Source organism: Lepidochelys olivacea (genome assembly GCF_965140295.1).
Source record: "Lepidochelys olivacea isolate rLepOli2 genome assembly, chromosome: 13".
Classification (NCBI taxonomy): domain Eukaryota; kingdom Metazoa; phylum Chordata; order Testudines; family Cheloniidae; genus Lepidochelys; species Lepidochelys olivacea.
Window position 1 is genome coordinate 31,796,791 of NC_140423.1, and position 17,063 is coordinate 31,813,853.

Genomic DNA, 17,063 nt, shown 5'->3' on the forward strand with positions numbered 1-17,063 from the left:
AGACTGAGGTGTCATTAGAGGAGGTTTTAGAACAAATTGATAAATTAAACAGTAATAAGTCACCAGGGCCAGATGGGATTCACCAAAGAGTTCTGAAGGAACTCAAATCTGAAATTGCAGAACTACTAACTGTTGTTTGTAACCTATCTTTTAAATCAGCTTCTGTACCAAATGACTGGAGAATAGCTAATGTGATTCCAATTTTTAAAAAGGGCTCCAGAGGTGATCCTGGCAATTACAGGCCAGTAAGCATGACTTCAGTACCAGGCAAGCTGGTTGTAACTATAATATAGAACACAATTGTCAGGCACATAGAAGAACATCATTTGTTGGGGAAGAGTCAACATGGTTTTTGTAATGGGAAATCATGCCTCACCAATCTACTAGAATTTTTGAGGGGGGGGTCAATAAGTATGTGGATGGGGGGATGCAGTGAATATAATGTATTCACCAAAGGCTCTTAAGTAAAGTAAGCTGTCATGGGATAAGAAGGAAGGTCCTCTTGTGGATCGGTAACTGGTTAAAAGATAGGAAACAAAGAGTAGGAATAAATGGTCAGTTTTCAGAATGGAGAGAGATAAATAGTGGTGTCCCCCAGGGGTCTACACTGGGACCAGTCCTATTCAACATATTTATAAATGATCTGGAAAAGGGGGTAAACAGTGAGGTGGCAAAATTTGCAGATGATACAAAACTACTCAAGATAGCTAAGTCCAAAGCAACTTGCAAAGAGCTACATAGGGATCTCACAAAACTGGGTAACTGGGCAACAAAATGGCAGATGAAATTCAATGTTGACAAATGCAAAGTAATGCACATTGGAAAACATAATCCCAACTATACATCTAAAATGATGGGATCTAAATTACCTGTTACCGCTTAAGAAAGAGATCTTGGAGTCATGGTGGATAGTTCTCTGAAAACATCCACTCAATGTGCAGCGGCAGTCAAAAAAGCTAACAGAATGTTGGGAATCATTAAGAAAGTGATAGATAATAAGACAGAAAATATCACATTGACTCTATATAAATCCATAGTAAAGACACATCTTGAATGCTTTCTGCGGAAAAGGACCTAGGGGTGACAGTGGATGAGAAGCTGGATATGAGTCAGCAGTGTGCCCTTGTTGCCAAGAAGGCCAATGGCATTTTGGGATGTATAAGTAGGGGCATAGCGAGCAGATCGAGGGATGTGATCGTTCCCCTCTATTCGACATTGGTGAGGCCTCATCTGGAGTACTGTGTCCAGTTTTGGGCCCCACACTTCAAGAAGGATATGGATAAATTGGAGAGAGTCCAGCGAAGGGCAACAAAAATGATTAGGGGACTGGAACACATGAGTTATGAGGAGAGGCTGAGGGAGCTGGGCTTGTTTAGCCTGCAGAAGAGAAGAATGAGGGGGGATTTGATAGCTGCTTTCAACTACCTGAAAGGGGGTTCCAAAGAGGATGGCTCTAGACTGTTCTCAATGGTAGCAGATGACAGAACGAGGAGTAATGGTCTCAAGTTGCAGTGGGGGAGGTTTAGATTGGATATTAGGAAAAACTTTTTCACTAAGAGGGTGGTGAAACACTGGAATGCGTTACCTAGGGAGGTGGTAGAATCTCCTTCCTTAGAGGTTTTTAAGGTCAGGCTTGACAAAGCCCTGGCTGGGATGATTTAACTGGGAATTGGTCCTGCTTTGAGCAGGGGGTTGGACTAGATGACCTTCTGGGGTCCCTTCCAACCCTGATATTCTATGATTCTATGATTCTATGATTCTATGAATGCTGCATGCAGATGTGGTTGTCCCATCTCAAAAAAAGATATATTGGAATTGGAAAAGTTTCAGAAAAGGGCAACAACAATTATTAGCGGAACGGAAAAGCTTCCATTTGAGGAGAGATTAATAAGATTGGGACTTTTCAACTTGGAAAAGAAATGACTCAGGGAGGATCTATAACATCATGACTGGTGTGGAGAAAGTAAATAAGGAAATGTTATTTACTCCTCATAACACAAGAACTAGGGGTCACCAAATGCAATGAACAGGGAGCAGGTTTAAAACAAAGAATAGGAAGTATTTCTTTACACAATGCAATCAACCTGTGGAACTGTTTGTCAGAGGATGTTGTGAAGGTCAAGACTATAACAGGGTTCAAACAAGAACTACATAAATAAATGGAGGATAGGTCCACCAATGGCTATTAGTCAGGATGGGCAGGGATGGTGTCCCTAGTCTCCGTTTGCCAGAAGCTGGGAATGGGTGACAGGGGATGAATCACTTGATGATGACTTGTTCTGTTCATTCCCTCTGGGGCACCTGGCATTGTCCTCTATCAGAAGACAGGATACTGGGCTAGATAGACCTTTGGTCTAACCTAGTATGGTCGTTCTTATGTTCTTATGTATGCTCTTAATGTCCTAATAGATGAAGCGCAAGATGGGATACTAGTTGGTGTCTGATACAGACCACAAAATTACACGAGGGAATGGGATGACCAACTCCTTAAACACCTATCTATAATATGTAGGTAAAAGACATTCATGCTCATGGGGGATTCAATTTGAAAGACAGATGCTGGAGGTCTCATGCTGCCAGTACTAAAGCATCCTTGGAAATTCTAAATATTATCAATGACAATTTCCTAACTCAAATGTGTTGCACTATGTTAGACCTCATCTTGACAGATAAAGAGGAATTTATCACAGATCTAAAAATTAATGATAACTCAGGTACATGTTCATGACTTGATCACATCTATAATGTGCAAAGAGAATAAAGTCCATACCAGTGATATATATAATTAGTGCTTTAAAAGGGCCAATTTCAAAAAGCTGAAAACAATTATGGGCCAAATCAGCTGGGGGAAGAATTTAATCAGAAAAATGTGCATGATAATTGGGAATTGTTCAAGAACACCATACTAGATGCCCCAAAAGCCACAATCCCATAAACAAGAAAGAAGGTTGTATTAGTTAAAAAACTGACCTGGTTTAGTGGGGAAGTGAAGGCAGAGATAATAATAAATAACAAATGGGAAAAAGGGGACGTTAATAGTAATGAATATAAATTGGAAGTTAGGAATTGTAGAAAATAGATAAGGTAAACAAAGGGACAGAAGATGAACTGTGGGTTTTAATTATGGATCTGAAAAGATACATCAAGACTTTTTGTTTGGATATGACTCCCAGATGCGCCTTATCATGTCTTTATTGTTTGAAATGCACATGCTATATGGTGTGATGCAGTGATGGTGATAAACTTTCTTAATGAATTCAAAGCCTTTATTTGTTAACATCACTGTATTAAAAAAGGACAGTATTAGAGAACTCACAGGCAGGTCTGGTGCCACAAAAAGACCAAAACAGTAGTAAAATAAAGTGCATAAGTGAAAAGCAGTGAAACCATTCCAAAAAAATTGAAGCTCCCCTCCTTCTTCGTGTCCCCTGCCCCCCGTTCTTCTTTCCCTTCTAGTGCTTTTTGCATGCATTTGGTGTTGCTGCATGGGCGGAGGAGGCCCGCATGGGATACATTTGCCCAGTTCAACTAGATTAAGTCCTGGTTGCCTAAGCCATCCAACCACAGAACTTGCCAATGGGTTCCTGGTCTACAGGACATGGCACCATGCAAGGGACTCAGGAGGTGGTGTTGGCACAGGACATGCAGGCGGAGCAGGAGCCTGCTCTCTCAGAGCCATTGGCACAAGCAGCCTCTCCACCACGTCTTTCTGCTGCACTGTCTCTTCCTCCCTCAAGCGACATTCCTGCTCAAGAAACTGAGCTGCAAATCACTCCATGTGCCCTGCAGCTTCTCTTTGCCTTTCAACTTGCTGTGAATCCTTCTCCCTTCAGTACTGAAGTTGCTGATTGGCCCTGTCCAGACTGTTCACCATACAGTTGTGGCAGACACACTTCCTCTTTGACTGCATGGGGTATGTCTAGGCTGCAAATAAAAATCCGCAGCTGGCCGATGCCATCTGACTTGGGCTCACAGGGCTCGGGCTGCGGGGCTGTTTAATTGCAGTGTAGACATTCAGGCTCAGGCTATAGCCTGAGCTCTGGGTCCCTCCCACCTTGCTGTGTCCTAGAGCCTGGGCCACAGCCCAAGCCCTGAAATTTACACTGCAATTAAACAGCCCTGCAGCCCAAGCCCTGCAGGCCTGAGTCAGATGGCATGGGCCAGCCACTGGTGTCTAATTGCAGTGTAGACAGACCCATTGTGACAGTGCAACGCCTGCTGAACTGTGGCTGGCCTGCAGAGGTGGAAGGGCCTGAAACCAGGAATGAAACAGTACATTATTGTCTCAGTATTTCAGAAAAGGTTTAGTATATCATCAGCCTTTGGAATCTCAAGGGCCTTTGGAATCTCAAGGCCAAAACATGTAAAATTCTGCTTCAGTATATTCTGAGAACAACAGTTCAGTTCCCAGATGTTCCGTGGGCACAACTGAGAGTTAGGCAGAGTGAGAAGCCTTCACACATAATGGTAAGTTGGAATTTAGAAATGAGATACCTTTAAAAATTGCAGAGCATTTCAGCCTTGTGTGGGGGAGAGAAGAGGACGGTACACTTGCCATGGTTTACTACTTATGGTTCACAACCCTTTCAGGCATTCAACATTTTGAAGGACATAATTCTGGAGATTCCTGAGTTGCAAAGAAATACTGTATTCTAAGCTACCAGGGGCAAGCCAGCCATGTATGCTAAAGAGGTTTTCAAGTTTATGATGACGAAGCAACACATCTATGAGTGAAGCGAGGTGATGACCTACAGAGGCAGGCCCGGAAAGTATGCCCCCCACCCCCCAGCCCTGCCTGAAATGTGACAACCCATCCTAGTTCCTACTATGGGAGAAGTTTGCAACTATCAGCACCCAGAATTGGATCAAAATTAATGGGGGAATCAACAGGATGCTGCGCTAGCTTCCATGTGGATTACTGTCTTCCTGTAAGCTACTGAAAGTTTTCTGCATTCTTGCAGTTACCCCAGTACAGCTACAGCCTACAATACAGCCTGCTTGCACTACATCTATCTATGGACTACAAGCAATTACCCCAGACAAAACAGACTCTTGATACTGCACACATGGACTAGACACATACCACAGGGACTGCTGGGGCTCATAATAAGGACTGCATCACCAAAATTACTCCCCCCCACCTCCAAAGCATACTTCGGTAATAAAGAACTGAATAGCATCCCCCCTCTTCCTGGCACATTTCTGGACTGCACACAACCCCTGGTGTATTTCAGACAGTTAATTTGTTACCCGGGCATTCCATTCCCCTTCAGCCCGAGTACAGTTTACGGGTGGCTCGTTATGGTGTGGCCTGGCCAATTTGTACAGTGTGGCACACTAAAAGGGAAGACAATGAAAGGCTCCTACTTTTAACACCCCAGCATATTTTTGTAACTATGTGCAAGTATCAAGTAAAAATGTTTTTATAACTGCTTGTTTAGCTGTTATTTGCCCTTCCTGAAATCCATTTTGAATTCCACATTGTGGGGGAGATGCCAAAACGCTGGCTTGCATTCCACTGCAAGCAGATACACGTTGCTACCCAAGCTTGTAATTGCATTGGGTCATAAACCGGAAATCCCCCCCCCCCCCCGTTCGTATATTAATAACAACAAACATGGAGCCAGAAACTTGCCAGCCTCCAGGGCTACTTCTGTCTCATCTGTTTCTGCCTCCAGTTCCATGGCGGAGTACTCCTTCAGCACATCGTCAAACAGCTCCTCTTGAGTATGGACACAGGATGTGCTGTAGCTGCTTTAGCAGTGAAACCTCCTGGGGACTGGCGAGAGCACAAAAGTCTCTTCACTAGCTTGATCTGGCAGCTGTTGGCTCCCTGCAGTGCTATTTTAGACATGGGTCAGAAGGTCACCATTCTGGCTGATCAGGCTATCATGAACCACTGGGGGCTCGGTGCTCAGTGTGGTTCACAGCACCTGGCCAAAGTCCATGTAAAAGAGGGAGGATGACAGACAGCTCCCAAAGGCTACTCTTGTGCTAGAAAGGCCAAGAAACACTGGTCCATGGGATTAAGGGATAGCGTATCCCAGCAAACATGTCATCGAAATTGGTATATCTCCCGCCAAAAGTTTCAGTTTTGACAAATCGGCGTTTTCCAATGGAAAAAAGCATTTAGTTGAAAAATTCCTGAGCTGCTCTTAACTTTGTGACCTCTAATGCTTCTGCCCAGATTCACCAGCCAAACTCCCTTCTCTTCTTTCCTCCACCAGCCACATTTGAAACATAATTTACTATGAGAACATCAAAACTTAAGGCCTAAAATAAATGTGCACAGAAAGGAGAAATGTGCATGTGGTACTTCAAACAAACTTTTTTAATATGGTGAACCAATAAATTTTAGGAACCACTGGTGTAGATATCCCTGGAATTACTATACATAATTGTAAATTGATTTTTATATTGCCACACATTGTACGTGCTATGCAGTAGAATCCCTTTTCAGTAGCTGGTGGTGTTGCTACTGGCTGCACAATATCCAAGGTTGATTCTTGTATTGAGAATGTCTAGAGTTTCAGCTATGGGTTACAGAGTTATTAACCTAACGGCTAGGAAGTTAATTGGCACATGTGTTTTCTCTGTAGGGAATGATCTCTTTCTGGTTGCCGTCCATGAGCTGGGTCATGCCCTGGGCCTGGAACATTCCAATGACCCCAGTGCTATCATGGCTCCTTTCTACCAGTACATGGAAACACACAACTTTAAACTCCCACAGGATGATCTCCAAGGAATTCAGAAAATCTATGGTGAGCATTATCCATATGTTTATTTATACTGGGCCCAAGTGTGCTGCTGGGTATATTACTGTTCCTCCCCCACAGAGTTTGCAGTCTACGACCCAGATTCTCTCCTGTGGCAGGGAGGGTAAGGGGCCATCAGGAAGCTGGTTACAGCTCCCTGGTTCTTATCCTGGCTCCAGCCCCAGGGAACTGCTCTAATATTCACCAGCTGACAGCTGTCACGAAGGAGCTGCTCACCAGCTGGGATAGCCAAAGCATTGTGATCTGGCCACTCCTTCCTACCTCTATATTCCCCCTACACCAAGGGCTGGGCAAGTGAAATGTAGGAGCCAACTACACCAGCTGTATGCCTGCTGGGAACACCCACCGTACTGGGGTTATGCTCCCTTCTTGTCACTCAAGTGGTTCAAAAGAGTGGAGCAGGCCAGAGAACCTGGCCATAAGATTAGACACAAGGACAAAAAGCTGTATGAGGGGTGCAGGTGGGAGTAGGGAAAGGGTTAGCTTGCAAGAATTTGTGGTTTCTGGATCTGCTTGTGGAATTTGGGCTCATTTCTTTAACATTTTAAAGAACTAAAGTTCTTCGAGTGATTGCTCCAGTGAATTCCAATTAGGTGTGCGCGCATAGCGTGCATGGTAGCTGGAAGATTTTTCCCCTTGCAGTATCCACAGGGTCAGCCTGGGCACCCCCTGGGGTCGCGCCTTCGTGATGCTCGATATAGGGCCCTGCTGACCCGCCATCCTCTCAGTTCCTTCTATCTGCCAGTGACGGCTGGCTGGCCTAGGCAAGCACTTTCTTGGCAGTGTCCACCTTTCGGTGTATATAGTTCTACTTAGTTGGGAGTATTTTAGTAGTTGTAGTACTAGTAGTTAGTTCATAAGTTTCCTTTGGGGAAAGGTTCTCCCCCCCGCCCCCCACTGCTGCCCCCCGGCACCGGGCATGCCTTGGTCCCCGGGGTTTGAACTCTGTGAGGACTGTGGCAAATCTATGCCCAGGAGCGATCCGTACGCTTCCTGTTTGAAGTGTCTTGGGGAGAGCTACCAAAAGGAGAAGTGCAGGATCTGTGATGGGTTTCTCCCTAGGACCTTAAAATACCAGGAGCAAAGGCTCAAGATCCTCCTCATGGAGGCTGCACTCCGGCCTCAATCCGCCCTGGGGTTGGCAGAGCCCATGCCCAACACCTCCTCATCCGTGCGGAGTGGGCTGACACTGATGCTGCATGAGCCAGTGTGGAGGAAGGACTCCAAGGAGACTCAGCACCGCCATGGCTCCACCCACAGGCAGCCTTCTGTGAGTCTCAGCTCCGCCACGGCTCCACCCACAGGCAGCCTTCTGTGAGTCTCAGCTCCGCCACGGCTCCACCCACAGGCAGCCTTCTGTGAGTCTCAGCACCGCCACGGCTCCACCCATAGGCAGTCTTAGTCCCTGGTGCCCCAAAAGAAGAGGAGGCCAGAAAGGGGTCACTCTCCCCCATCGAAGCCCAAGGAGCATGCAGGAGGGAGACCCAAACCGGGCCACATTACCTCGGCCCCACCGCCTCCCAGGGTCTCATAGACTCCTGCCCCCCAGGGGTCCAGTCAAGTCCGGGTCCTCACCGCTCTCCGGACCAGCATGGCAGAGAGCTACAGCTCCCCTCTACGCCGGAGGTGTTTGAGGCGGCTCAGAACCTTATGCACCTCACGGCGCAGTCCTCCCCACAGAGAAGGGACAAGTCTCCGTCGACTGCCTGACCCCCAATTCTGTCAAGGGGCAAGCTGGCGAGGATGGTGCGCCAATCTCCATATCCGGCACTCCTCTCCCCATCACGGGCCACCTACATGAGGGAGCCACACCGGTCCCCTGTCCCCAGCACCGCTCTCGGGCACCGCGGAACACTGCTCCTCCGTGGTCCCCCTTCTCGGAGTCCTCGGAAGCGGAATCCTACCACTCTGATAGGAGCAGGAGCAGAAGGTCCAGGTCCTGGCGTGACTGCCAGCCCTATCCAGCACTATGGACTGCCCAGCGGCAACCCCTGGCACAGAGGCCCTTCTGGATGCCCTGGGCTTACCATCAGAGCCAGGGACAGAGCCAGGGATCGAGATTCACATCGGTGTTGGTGGCGTCGGCATCCTTTGTCCCTCCACGGGGGGCGTTGGCACCAGCACCATCAGCGGCACCGATGCTCCTGCCTTTGCCTCGAGCTCCAGCACCGGCATCGGCACCGGCACCGTTGACAGCTGCAGCGGCAGCAACCTTGGCACTGGCGACCTCAGCACCAGCAACTGCGGAGGCAGCGACATGGCAACACTGGGTGCCACATGACCCCCTCGGCGCCGAGGGGAGTGAGCAAGACCCGTTACCAGGGCTTTCGTCCTCGTCCTCCCCCGATAAGGCCGTGGTGGGGACATCGACGGCCCGGGCCTTGGAGGACAGCAGGGTCTTACAGGAGCTGCGGTGGTGGGTGGCCCAGAACCTGGGGATCCAGGCAGTGGAGGTGGTAGAGAACGCCGACCCCATGGTGGACATCCTCACCCCCTCTGGGCCAGCCTGCATTGCCCTGCCACTGATTAAGACCATCATTGAGACCACAAAGATCTTCTGGCAGACCCCAGCCTCTTTGCCCCCTATGGCCAAGAGGAATGAAAGGTGGTACTTCCAGTGGGTATGAACATCTATATACCCACCCACTCACCAGTTCCCTGGTTGTTGACGCAGCCAATCAGCATGAGCGCCAGGGCTACCAGGGACCCTCCCCTAAAAATCAGGAGGCTAAAAAACTAGACCTATTTGGGAGGAAGGTCTGTTCGATGGGGAGGTTGCAACTCTGCATATCTAACCAGCAGGCCATCGTGAGCAGATACTTGTATAACACCTGCGGCGCGATGGCCAAATTTGCGGAGTTGCTGCCGCAGGACTCCTCTGCAGAATTCTTTGCGCTGGTGGAGGAAGGGAAGCTGATAGCATGGGCCTCCCTACATGCAGCGTTGGACGGGGCAGATGCGGCCATCCATGCAATGGCTACAGGGGTGGCAATGAGGAGGAGTTCCTGGTTGCAGGTCTCTGGTCTCCCCTATGAGGTCCAGCAGAGTATTCAGGACCTCCCTTTCGAGGGTTTGGCTCTCTTTTCAGAGAAAACTGATAAAAGACTCCAGAGTTTAAAGGACTCAAGGGCCTTCATACCTCCGTGACTCAGCAAAAGCATTTCCAGCCACAGCCTCCCCTGTGGTTCTACCAACTGCAAAACCAGCAGGACGGTCCTCGGAGGAGGAACAGGAGTGGCAGGAAAAGACCACACCTGTCCTCATGCCAGGGCTCTGGCCAATCCAAGCTGTCTTTGGCCCAGAAGCAGGCCTTTTGAAGGTGCGCTCGAGTACGATGCACCAGTGCCACGACTGGATCCATCCCTCCTTACCTTTTTGTCCAGAGTATCCCCTTTCTACCCTGCGTGGGCCCGTATCACATCGGACCGTTGGGTGCTCCGCATGACATAGAAGGGATATTCTCTCCTATTTTCTGCCCTCCCGCACTTCCATCCTCCTTCCCCGTCCCTCTTCAAGGACTGTTCTCATGAGCAACTCCTCATACAGGAAGTGCATTCACTCCGATTGCTGGGGGTAGTGGAAGAGGTTCCTCAGGAGCTGAAGGGCAAGGGCTTCTATTCCCAATATTTCCTAATACCAAAAGCCAAAGGCAGTCTCAGGCCCATCCTAGATCTGCGAAATCTCAACAGGTTCATGAAGAAACTGAAGTTTTGCATGGTCTCTTTGGCCTCCATCATCCCTTTCTTGGATCCAGGGGACTGGTACACCACCCTCGACTTGAAGGACATGTACTTTCACATAGCAATAACTCCGTCCCACAGAAAATACCTCAGGTTTGTGGTGAGCAACAACCACTACCAGTTCACAGTTCTCCCGTTAGGCCTGTCAGTGGCGCCTCGAGTGTTTACCAAGTGCGTTCTGCGCAGGCGACAGGTACAGGTGTTCCTGTACCTCAACGAATGGCTGACCAAGGGCTGCTCCAGGGCTGAAGTGGAGGCACAAGTTGACTTCATAAGAACGATGTTCGACAAACTGGGCCTTCTCCTGAACACAGGGAAATCTACACTGTCCCCAGTTCAGTGGATAGAGTTTATAGGTGCAATATTGGACTCTACACAGGCCAGGGCTTACCTCCAGAATCGAGGTTCCGGACCCTGGGCAATATCATTCGAAGTCTCAGGCAGTTCCCCACCACCACAGCAAGGAATTGGCTGAAACTCCTGGGACACATGACCACTTGTACCCATGTGGTGCAACACACCAGGCTCAGACTCTGGCTGCTCCAATCGTGGCGAGCCTCGGTGTATCGGCCGGTTCGGGACAGTTTGGACAGGGTCATGACTCTGCCCTGCCCAGTCCTCAACTCCCTCCTGTGGTGGCTCGACACACAGGTGGTGTGTGCAGGGGTCCCCGTCATCAGTCCTCAGCCATCCCTCTCTCTGGTGACAGACACAACAGCCTTGGATTGGGGTATACATCTGGGAGACCTCAGGACTCAAGGCCTCTGGTCTCAGGCGAAGCTCAGTCTCCAGAGAGCTGAGAGTGGTGCACCAAGCATGCCAGACTTTCTGAGCCCACTTGGCAGGGAGAAGTGTAACAGTTACGACAGACAATACCATGGCAATATTTTATATCAACAAACAGGGGGGTGCACGCCCCTCTACCCTGTGCCAGGAAGCCCTCATGCTGTGGAACTTTTGTCTAACTCATTACATAGCCATGCAAGCATTGTACCTCCCTGGAGTACAGAACGAGTTGGCGGACTACCTCAGCAGGTCGTTCCACAGCCACAAGTGCTCCCTGCGCCTGGACATCGCAAACTCCACCTTCCAATGGTGGGGTTTTCCCCAGATAGACCTGTTGGCCATGTGACACAACAGGAAGTGCCAGCAGTTTTGCTCCTTTCTGAATCACAGCCCAGGCTCCATGTCGGTCACATTCCACCTCCCGTGGGGGGACCACCTCCTATACGTGTTCCCTCCCATCCCTCTCGTTCGCAAGGTGCTTCTCAAAGTACAGAGGGAAGAAGCTTCAGTGATATTAGTAGCTCCAGTCTGGTCCTGCCAGCACTGGTACACATCTCTCCTCGAAATGTCCGTGGAAGCCCTGGTCAAATTGCCACTCTTCCTGGACTTGTTAATTCAGGATCACTGCCATCTCCAGCACCTGAACCTTGAGTCATGGCACCTCACGGAATGGAAGCTCCATGGTTGAACCCGATGGAGCTCTCCTGTTCGGACCCGGTCAAACAAGTCCTTAGGAAAGGCTACCTACCTGGCCAAATAGAAGAGGTTTTCGATCTGGTCAGCGCAACACCATCCATCTCCGACGCTTGTGTCCATACCCCTTATACTGGACTACCTTCTCGATCTTAAGCAGCAGGGGCTGTCCATGTCATCAGTAAAGGTTCACTTGGCTGCCATCTCTGTCTTCCATCCAGGTGCAGGGGGACGGTCGGTCTTTGCCAACCCTATGGTCAGCCATTTCCTGAAAGGTCTCAACAGGCTATATCTGCATGTCTGACAGCCAGTCCCGGCTTGGGACCAGAATCTGATCCTTTCCAGACTGATGGGGTCACCCTTTGAACCACTGGTGACATGCTTTCTGCTCTACCTCTCGTACAAGGTGGTGTTTGTGGTAGCTATAACCTCAACCAGGAGGGTGTCTGAGCTCAAGGCCCTAACATCAGAGCCTCCCTACACTGTGTTCTACAAGGACAAGGTTCAGCTCAGGCTGCAGCCAGCTTTCCTCCCTAAGGAACCAGGACATCTTTCTCCCAGTTTTCTACCCTAAGCCGCACACAAGCAGCAGGGAACAAAGGCTTCACTCACTGGATCTTAGCTGGGCATTAGCCTTTACATCGAACAAACCAAACCATTCTGGAAGTCCATTCAGCCATTCATCGTGGTAGCGGACAGAATGAAAGGGGTCTCAGTCTCCTCCCAAAGGATTTCATAATGGATCATGTCCTGCATCCGGGAATGCTACAACCTGGCGGAGGTGCATGTCCCTCTGCTCACAGCACACACCAGCAGGACACAAGCTTCGTCAGTGGCATTCCTGACTTCATGCCAACCCAGGAAATACGCAGAGCGGTGACATGGTCCTCCATTCATACATTCACGTCGCATTATGCCATTATCCAGCAGGCCAGAGACGATGCAGCCTTTGGTAGAGCGGTACTTCAGTCAGCGCACATTTACGCTCCGACCTCGCCTCCAAAATTTAGGCTTGGGAATCTCCTAATTGGAACTGACATGAGCAATCACTCGAAGAAGAAAAAATGGTTACTCACCTTCTCGTAACTGTTGTTCTTTGAGCTGTGTTGGTCACATCCATTCCATTACCCACCCTCCTTCCCCTCTGTCGAAGTAGCCAGCAAGAAGGAACTGAAGGGGTGGCGGGTCGGCAGGGCTCTATATCAAGTGCCATGAAGGCGCGACCTCAAGGGGCGCCTAGGCCAACCCTACCGATACTGCAAGGGGAAAAATCTTCCAGCTGCTGTGCACATGGTGCATGCACACCTAATTGGAGTGGACGTGAACAACACATCTTGAAGAACAACAGTTACGAGAAGGTGAGTAACCTTTTTTTATAGGAAATGATTCTGTATCTTCAGTGGGGAAAGGAGACTTGAGCCCACTTGGCAGGTGAGGGCTGGCACAAAAGAGGGGTCTATGACCCCAGGGCCAGGGAGGGTGGGGAAGTGTGGTCAGAGGATGGGGACTGAGCAGGGAAATAAACAGAGGTGAGTGTCTGATGGACAAGTGAGAAGTGAAACAGTGAACACTTGGGCAGAGGTTCAAAGAGTGGCTGCATGAGGTGGGATAATACCAGGGTAAGGTCCCAACGGGTGTGGGAGATTTAACTGGGGAATAGACATTCGCTCATCCTTTAAGGAATTTCTTTACTAGTTTGTGATTGGACCAAGATTTACCGTTAATCCACTGATGAAATGCTGGCATTGGTGATAAATGAACCCTTACAAACAGTAATAATGGACCATAACATTCAAGGAATAATTGATACTTTAGAACTTCTGGAACCTGAGCATTCAAGGGAACCACATTGGTACTTTCTGATCATAATTAAAACGCTTTTGCATTGTCTAAAGTAGCATTTCCAGGTGAAATCTTTTCCAGGATTCAGTATAATGTTTTGCACATCAGCAGAACACAAATGTTCAACAGATCTCAAGATGCAATCACCCACATTGTCGAATTTAGTGAGCTCATGTCGGAACGAAGTACTCATCCCTCTTGCTGAGTCAATAGGTCTGGGTCCAAGGGCAGATGTTGAAATATTCCCTCCCAGACAGATGCAGCAAATCCAGGAATCAAAGATGCCTGTCCCCAACTGGAGCTATTGGAGCCACAAAACTAGGTGACTGGGCAACAAAATGGCAGATGAAATTCAATGTTGACAAATGCAAAATAATGCAGATTGGAAAACATAATCCCAGCTATATGTACAAAGTGACAGGGTCTAAATTAGCTGTTACCACGCCGTCATTGTGGATAGTTCTGTGAAAACGTTGGCTCAGTGTCAAAAAAGCTAACAGAATGTTAGGAATCAGTAGGAAATTGATAGGTAATAAATATTTATCAACCTGTGGAACTCACTGCCAGGAGATGTTGTGAAGGCCAAAACTATAACTGGGTTCAAACAAGAATTAGATAAATTCACGGGGGATAGATCCATCAATGGCTAAGATGATCAATGATCATCTAGTGATCAATGGCTCCATGTCTAGTTGGCAGCCGGTATCAAGTGGAGTGCCCCAGGGGTCGGTCCTGGGGCCGGTTTTATTCAATATCTTCATAAATGATCTGGAGGATGGTGTGGATTGCACTCTCAGCAAATTTGCGGATGATACTAAACTGGGAGGAGTGGTAGATACGCTGGAGGGGAGGGATAGGATACAGAAGGACCTAGACAAATTGGAGGATTGGGCCAAAAGGAATCTGATGAGGTTCAATAAGGATAAGTGCAGGGTCCTGCACTTAGGACGGAAGAACCCAATGCACAGCTACAGACTAGGGACCGAATGGCTAGGCAGCAGTTCTGCAGAAAAGGACCTAGGGGTGACAGTGGACGAGAAGCTGGATATGAGTCAGCAGTGTGCCCTTGTTGCCAAGAAGGCCAATGGCATTTTGGGATGTATAAGTAGGGGCATAGCGAGCAGATCGAGGGACGTGATCGTTCCCCTCTATTCGACATTGGTGAGGCCTCATCTGGAGTACTGTGTCCAGTTTTGGGCCCCACACTTCAAGAAGGATGTGGATAAATTGGAGAGAGTCCAGCGAAGGGCAACAAAAATGATTAGGGGACTGGAACACATGAGTTATGAGGAGAGGCTGAGGGAGCTGGGATTGTTTAGCCTGCAGAAGAGAAGAATGAGGGGGGATTTGATAGCTGCTTTCAACTACCTGAAAGGGGGTTCCAAAGAGGATGGCTCTAGACTGTTCTCAATGGTAGCAGATGACAGAACGAGGAGTAATGGTCTCAAGTTGCAGTGGGGGAGGTTTAGATTGGATATTAGGAAAAACTTTTTCACTAAGAGGGTGGTGAAACACTGGAATGCGTTACCTAGGGAGGTGGTAGAATCTCCTTCCTTAGAGGTTTTTAAGGTCAGGCTTGACAAAGCCCTGGCTGGGATGATTTAACTGGGAATTGGTCCTGCTTTGAGCAGGGGGTTGGACTAGATGACCTTCTGGGGTCCCTTCCAACCCTGATATTCTATGATTCTATGATTCTATGATCAGGGAGGCTCTGGGTGTCCTGAGCCTCTAACTGCCAGAAGCTGGGAGTAGATGACAGGGGATGGATCACTCGATATTACCCTGTTCTATTCATTTCCTCTGAAGCATCTGGCATTGACCACAGTCAGAAGACAGGATACTGTGCTAGATGGATCATTGGTCTGACCCAGTATGGCTGTCCTTATGTTCTTATATTCACTCTGACTCAATCCTGGTTGATCTTGTTGATTACTCTTTGGACTGGTGGAATGGAGGGAAAAGTGTCACACAGAATCTGGCAGTGTGCCAGGATCCATCTAGTGCTGATGATGAAGCCAGTGGAGACTTTTGAGTTTGAGAACAGCAGTTAGACTTGGCAAGTTTGTTTTCTCAATTACCTTGGTGTCAGGAACATTGGTTTCTCATTTGGTATTTAGATTACAATGAAGATGGGGGTGCAGCAGGCGTGTAGCCTTCTCTCATACCTGCTGTAGGTGGTCCAGGTCTCACCACCATGGAGGAGTGTCTGGTAGACCCTTGTCTTGGTGTTCAGTGTTAGTTTCCTGATATCCCACATGCTCTTGGTCAGTTGGCTGAATGTGGTAGTTGCAAGCTGGTCATTGAGAGGTAAGTTGATCCTAATAGCAGAGATTGCGTGTAACTTCTAGCACAGCGTTAACTATTGAACCCTCTGCTGCGATCAACACACCTGGTGCCACAATCATTGTCTTCTTTACACTTGTGGTTAGTTCAAATTCATCGCATGCTGGAGCAGAGCTATTGCAAAGTTGCTGAAGCCCCTCATCACTGTGTGCGACACGCACTGTCATTAGTGAAAAGAAGTTCCCTTAGCAGCAGACTTGGCTTTTTGCTTAGTTTAGGCGAGTTATCACAGCCAAAAAAAAAAGCATTATCAAAAAAGGTATCAGTGGCTCACCTTTTTTTCAGATCCCCTTTAAAACAAAAAAGCAGCATGAGATATGAAATTGACATCCGTGTTTTCCAGTCTGTTGTTCAGATCAATGTTCATTAAAAGTTTCTGCTGGTTCTGTTTGACTCCTTCCTAAACCAAAGTAAGTTACTGCCTTGAACAACAACAATAGTGAAGATGATACAATGTTATAGTCATAAGAGTTAAGACAATACAAAATCAGAGGGTTTTCTCCATAGGAGATAAGACGAGGCAGTGTTTGAGGTAGAGGCCTTCACATAGCACAGTGTAATGAGAGTTCTAGGACAATATTGGGGTACAAAACTGGGTTAGTGCTGTGTTCCCAAGCTCACTGTATGTCGCTATAACAGCGAACTCTGCAATGTTCATTCCCAGTGGGCAGTAGTGACACCAGAGTTCAGGCTGCACCACAGATTTGCTTAAGGAATGATGTTAAGTGTTCCCTACACTGTCTGTTTGGAACCTTAAGGTTAATTTAAAATACTCCTTGTACTTTTTAATGTGCTTGAATATTTAAGTCCAGTTTGAAAAAAGAACAATCTGAGCTAATTTCTAACTGTTTCCAAAATCGCAGCACAAATGTGTGTGAATGGA

The 17,063-nt window shown here is 48.1% G+C and overlaps 1 protein-coding gene across 8 annotated transcripts in view; it reads left to right on the forward strand.

Annotated features, from left to right (window-relative positions):
- Positions 1-17,063, forward strand: part of MMP24 (matrix metallopeptidase 24) — a 162,623-nt gene that overhangs the window by 102,432 nt on the left and 43,128 nt on the right. For 6 of the 8 annotated variants that reach the window (XM_084645636.1, XM_084645637.1, XM_084645642.1 and 3 more), the window contains one exon: positions 6,600-6,761. The exons of the other annotated variants lie outside the window; for them this stretch is intronic. In XM_084645636.1, the coding sequence (XP_084501762.1) occupies positions 6,600-6,761 (162 nt within the window). The remainder of the gene's footprint in view (positions 1-6,599; positions 6,762-17,063) is intronic. 8 annotated transcript variants of the gene reach the window in all.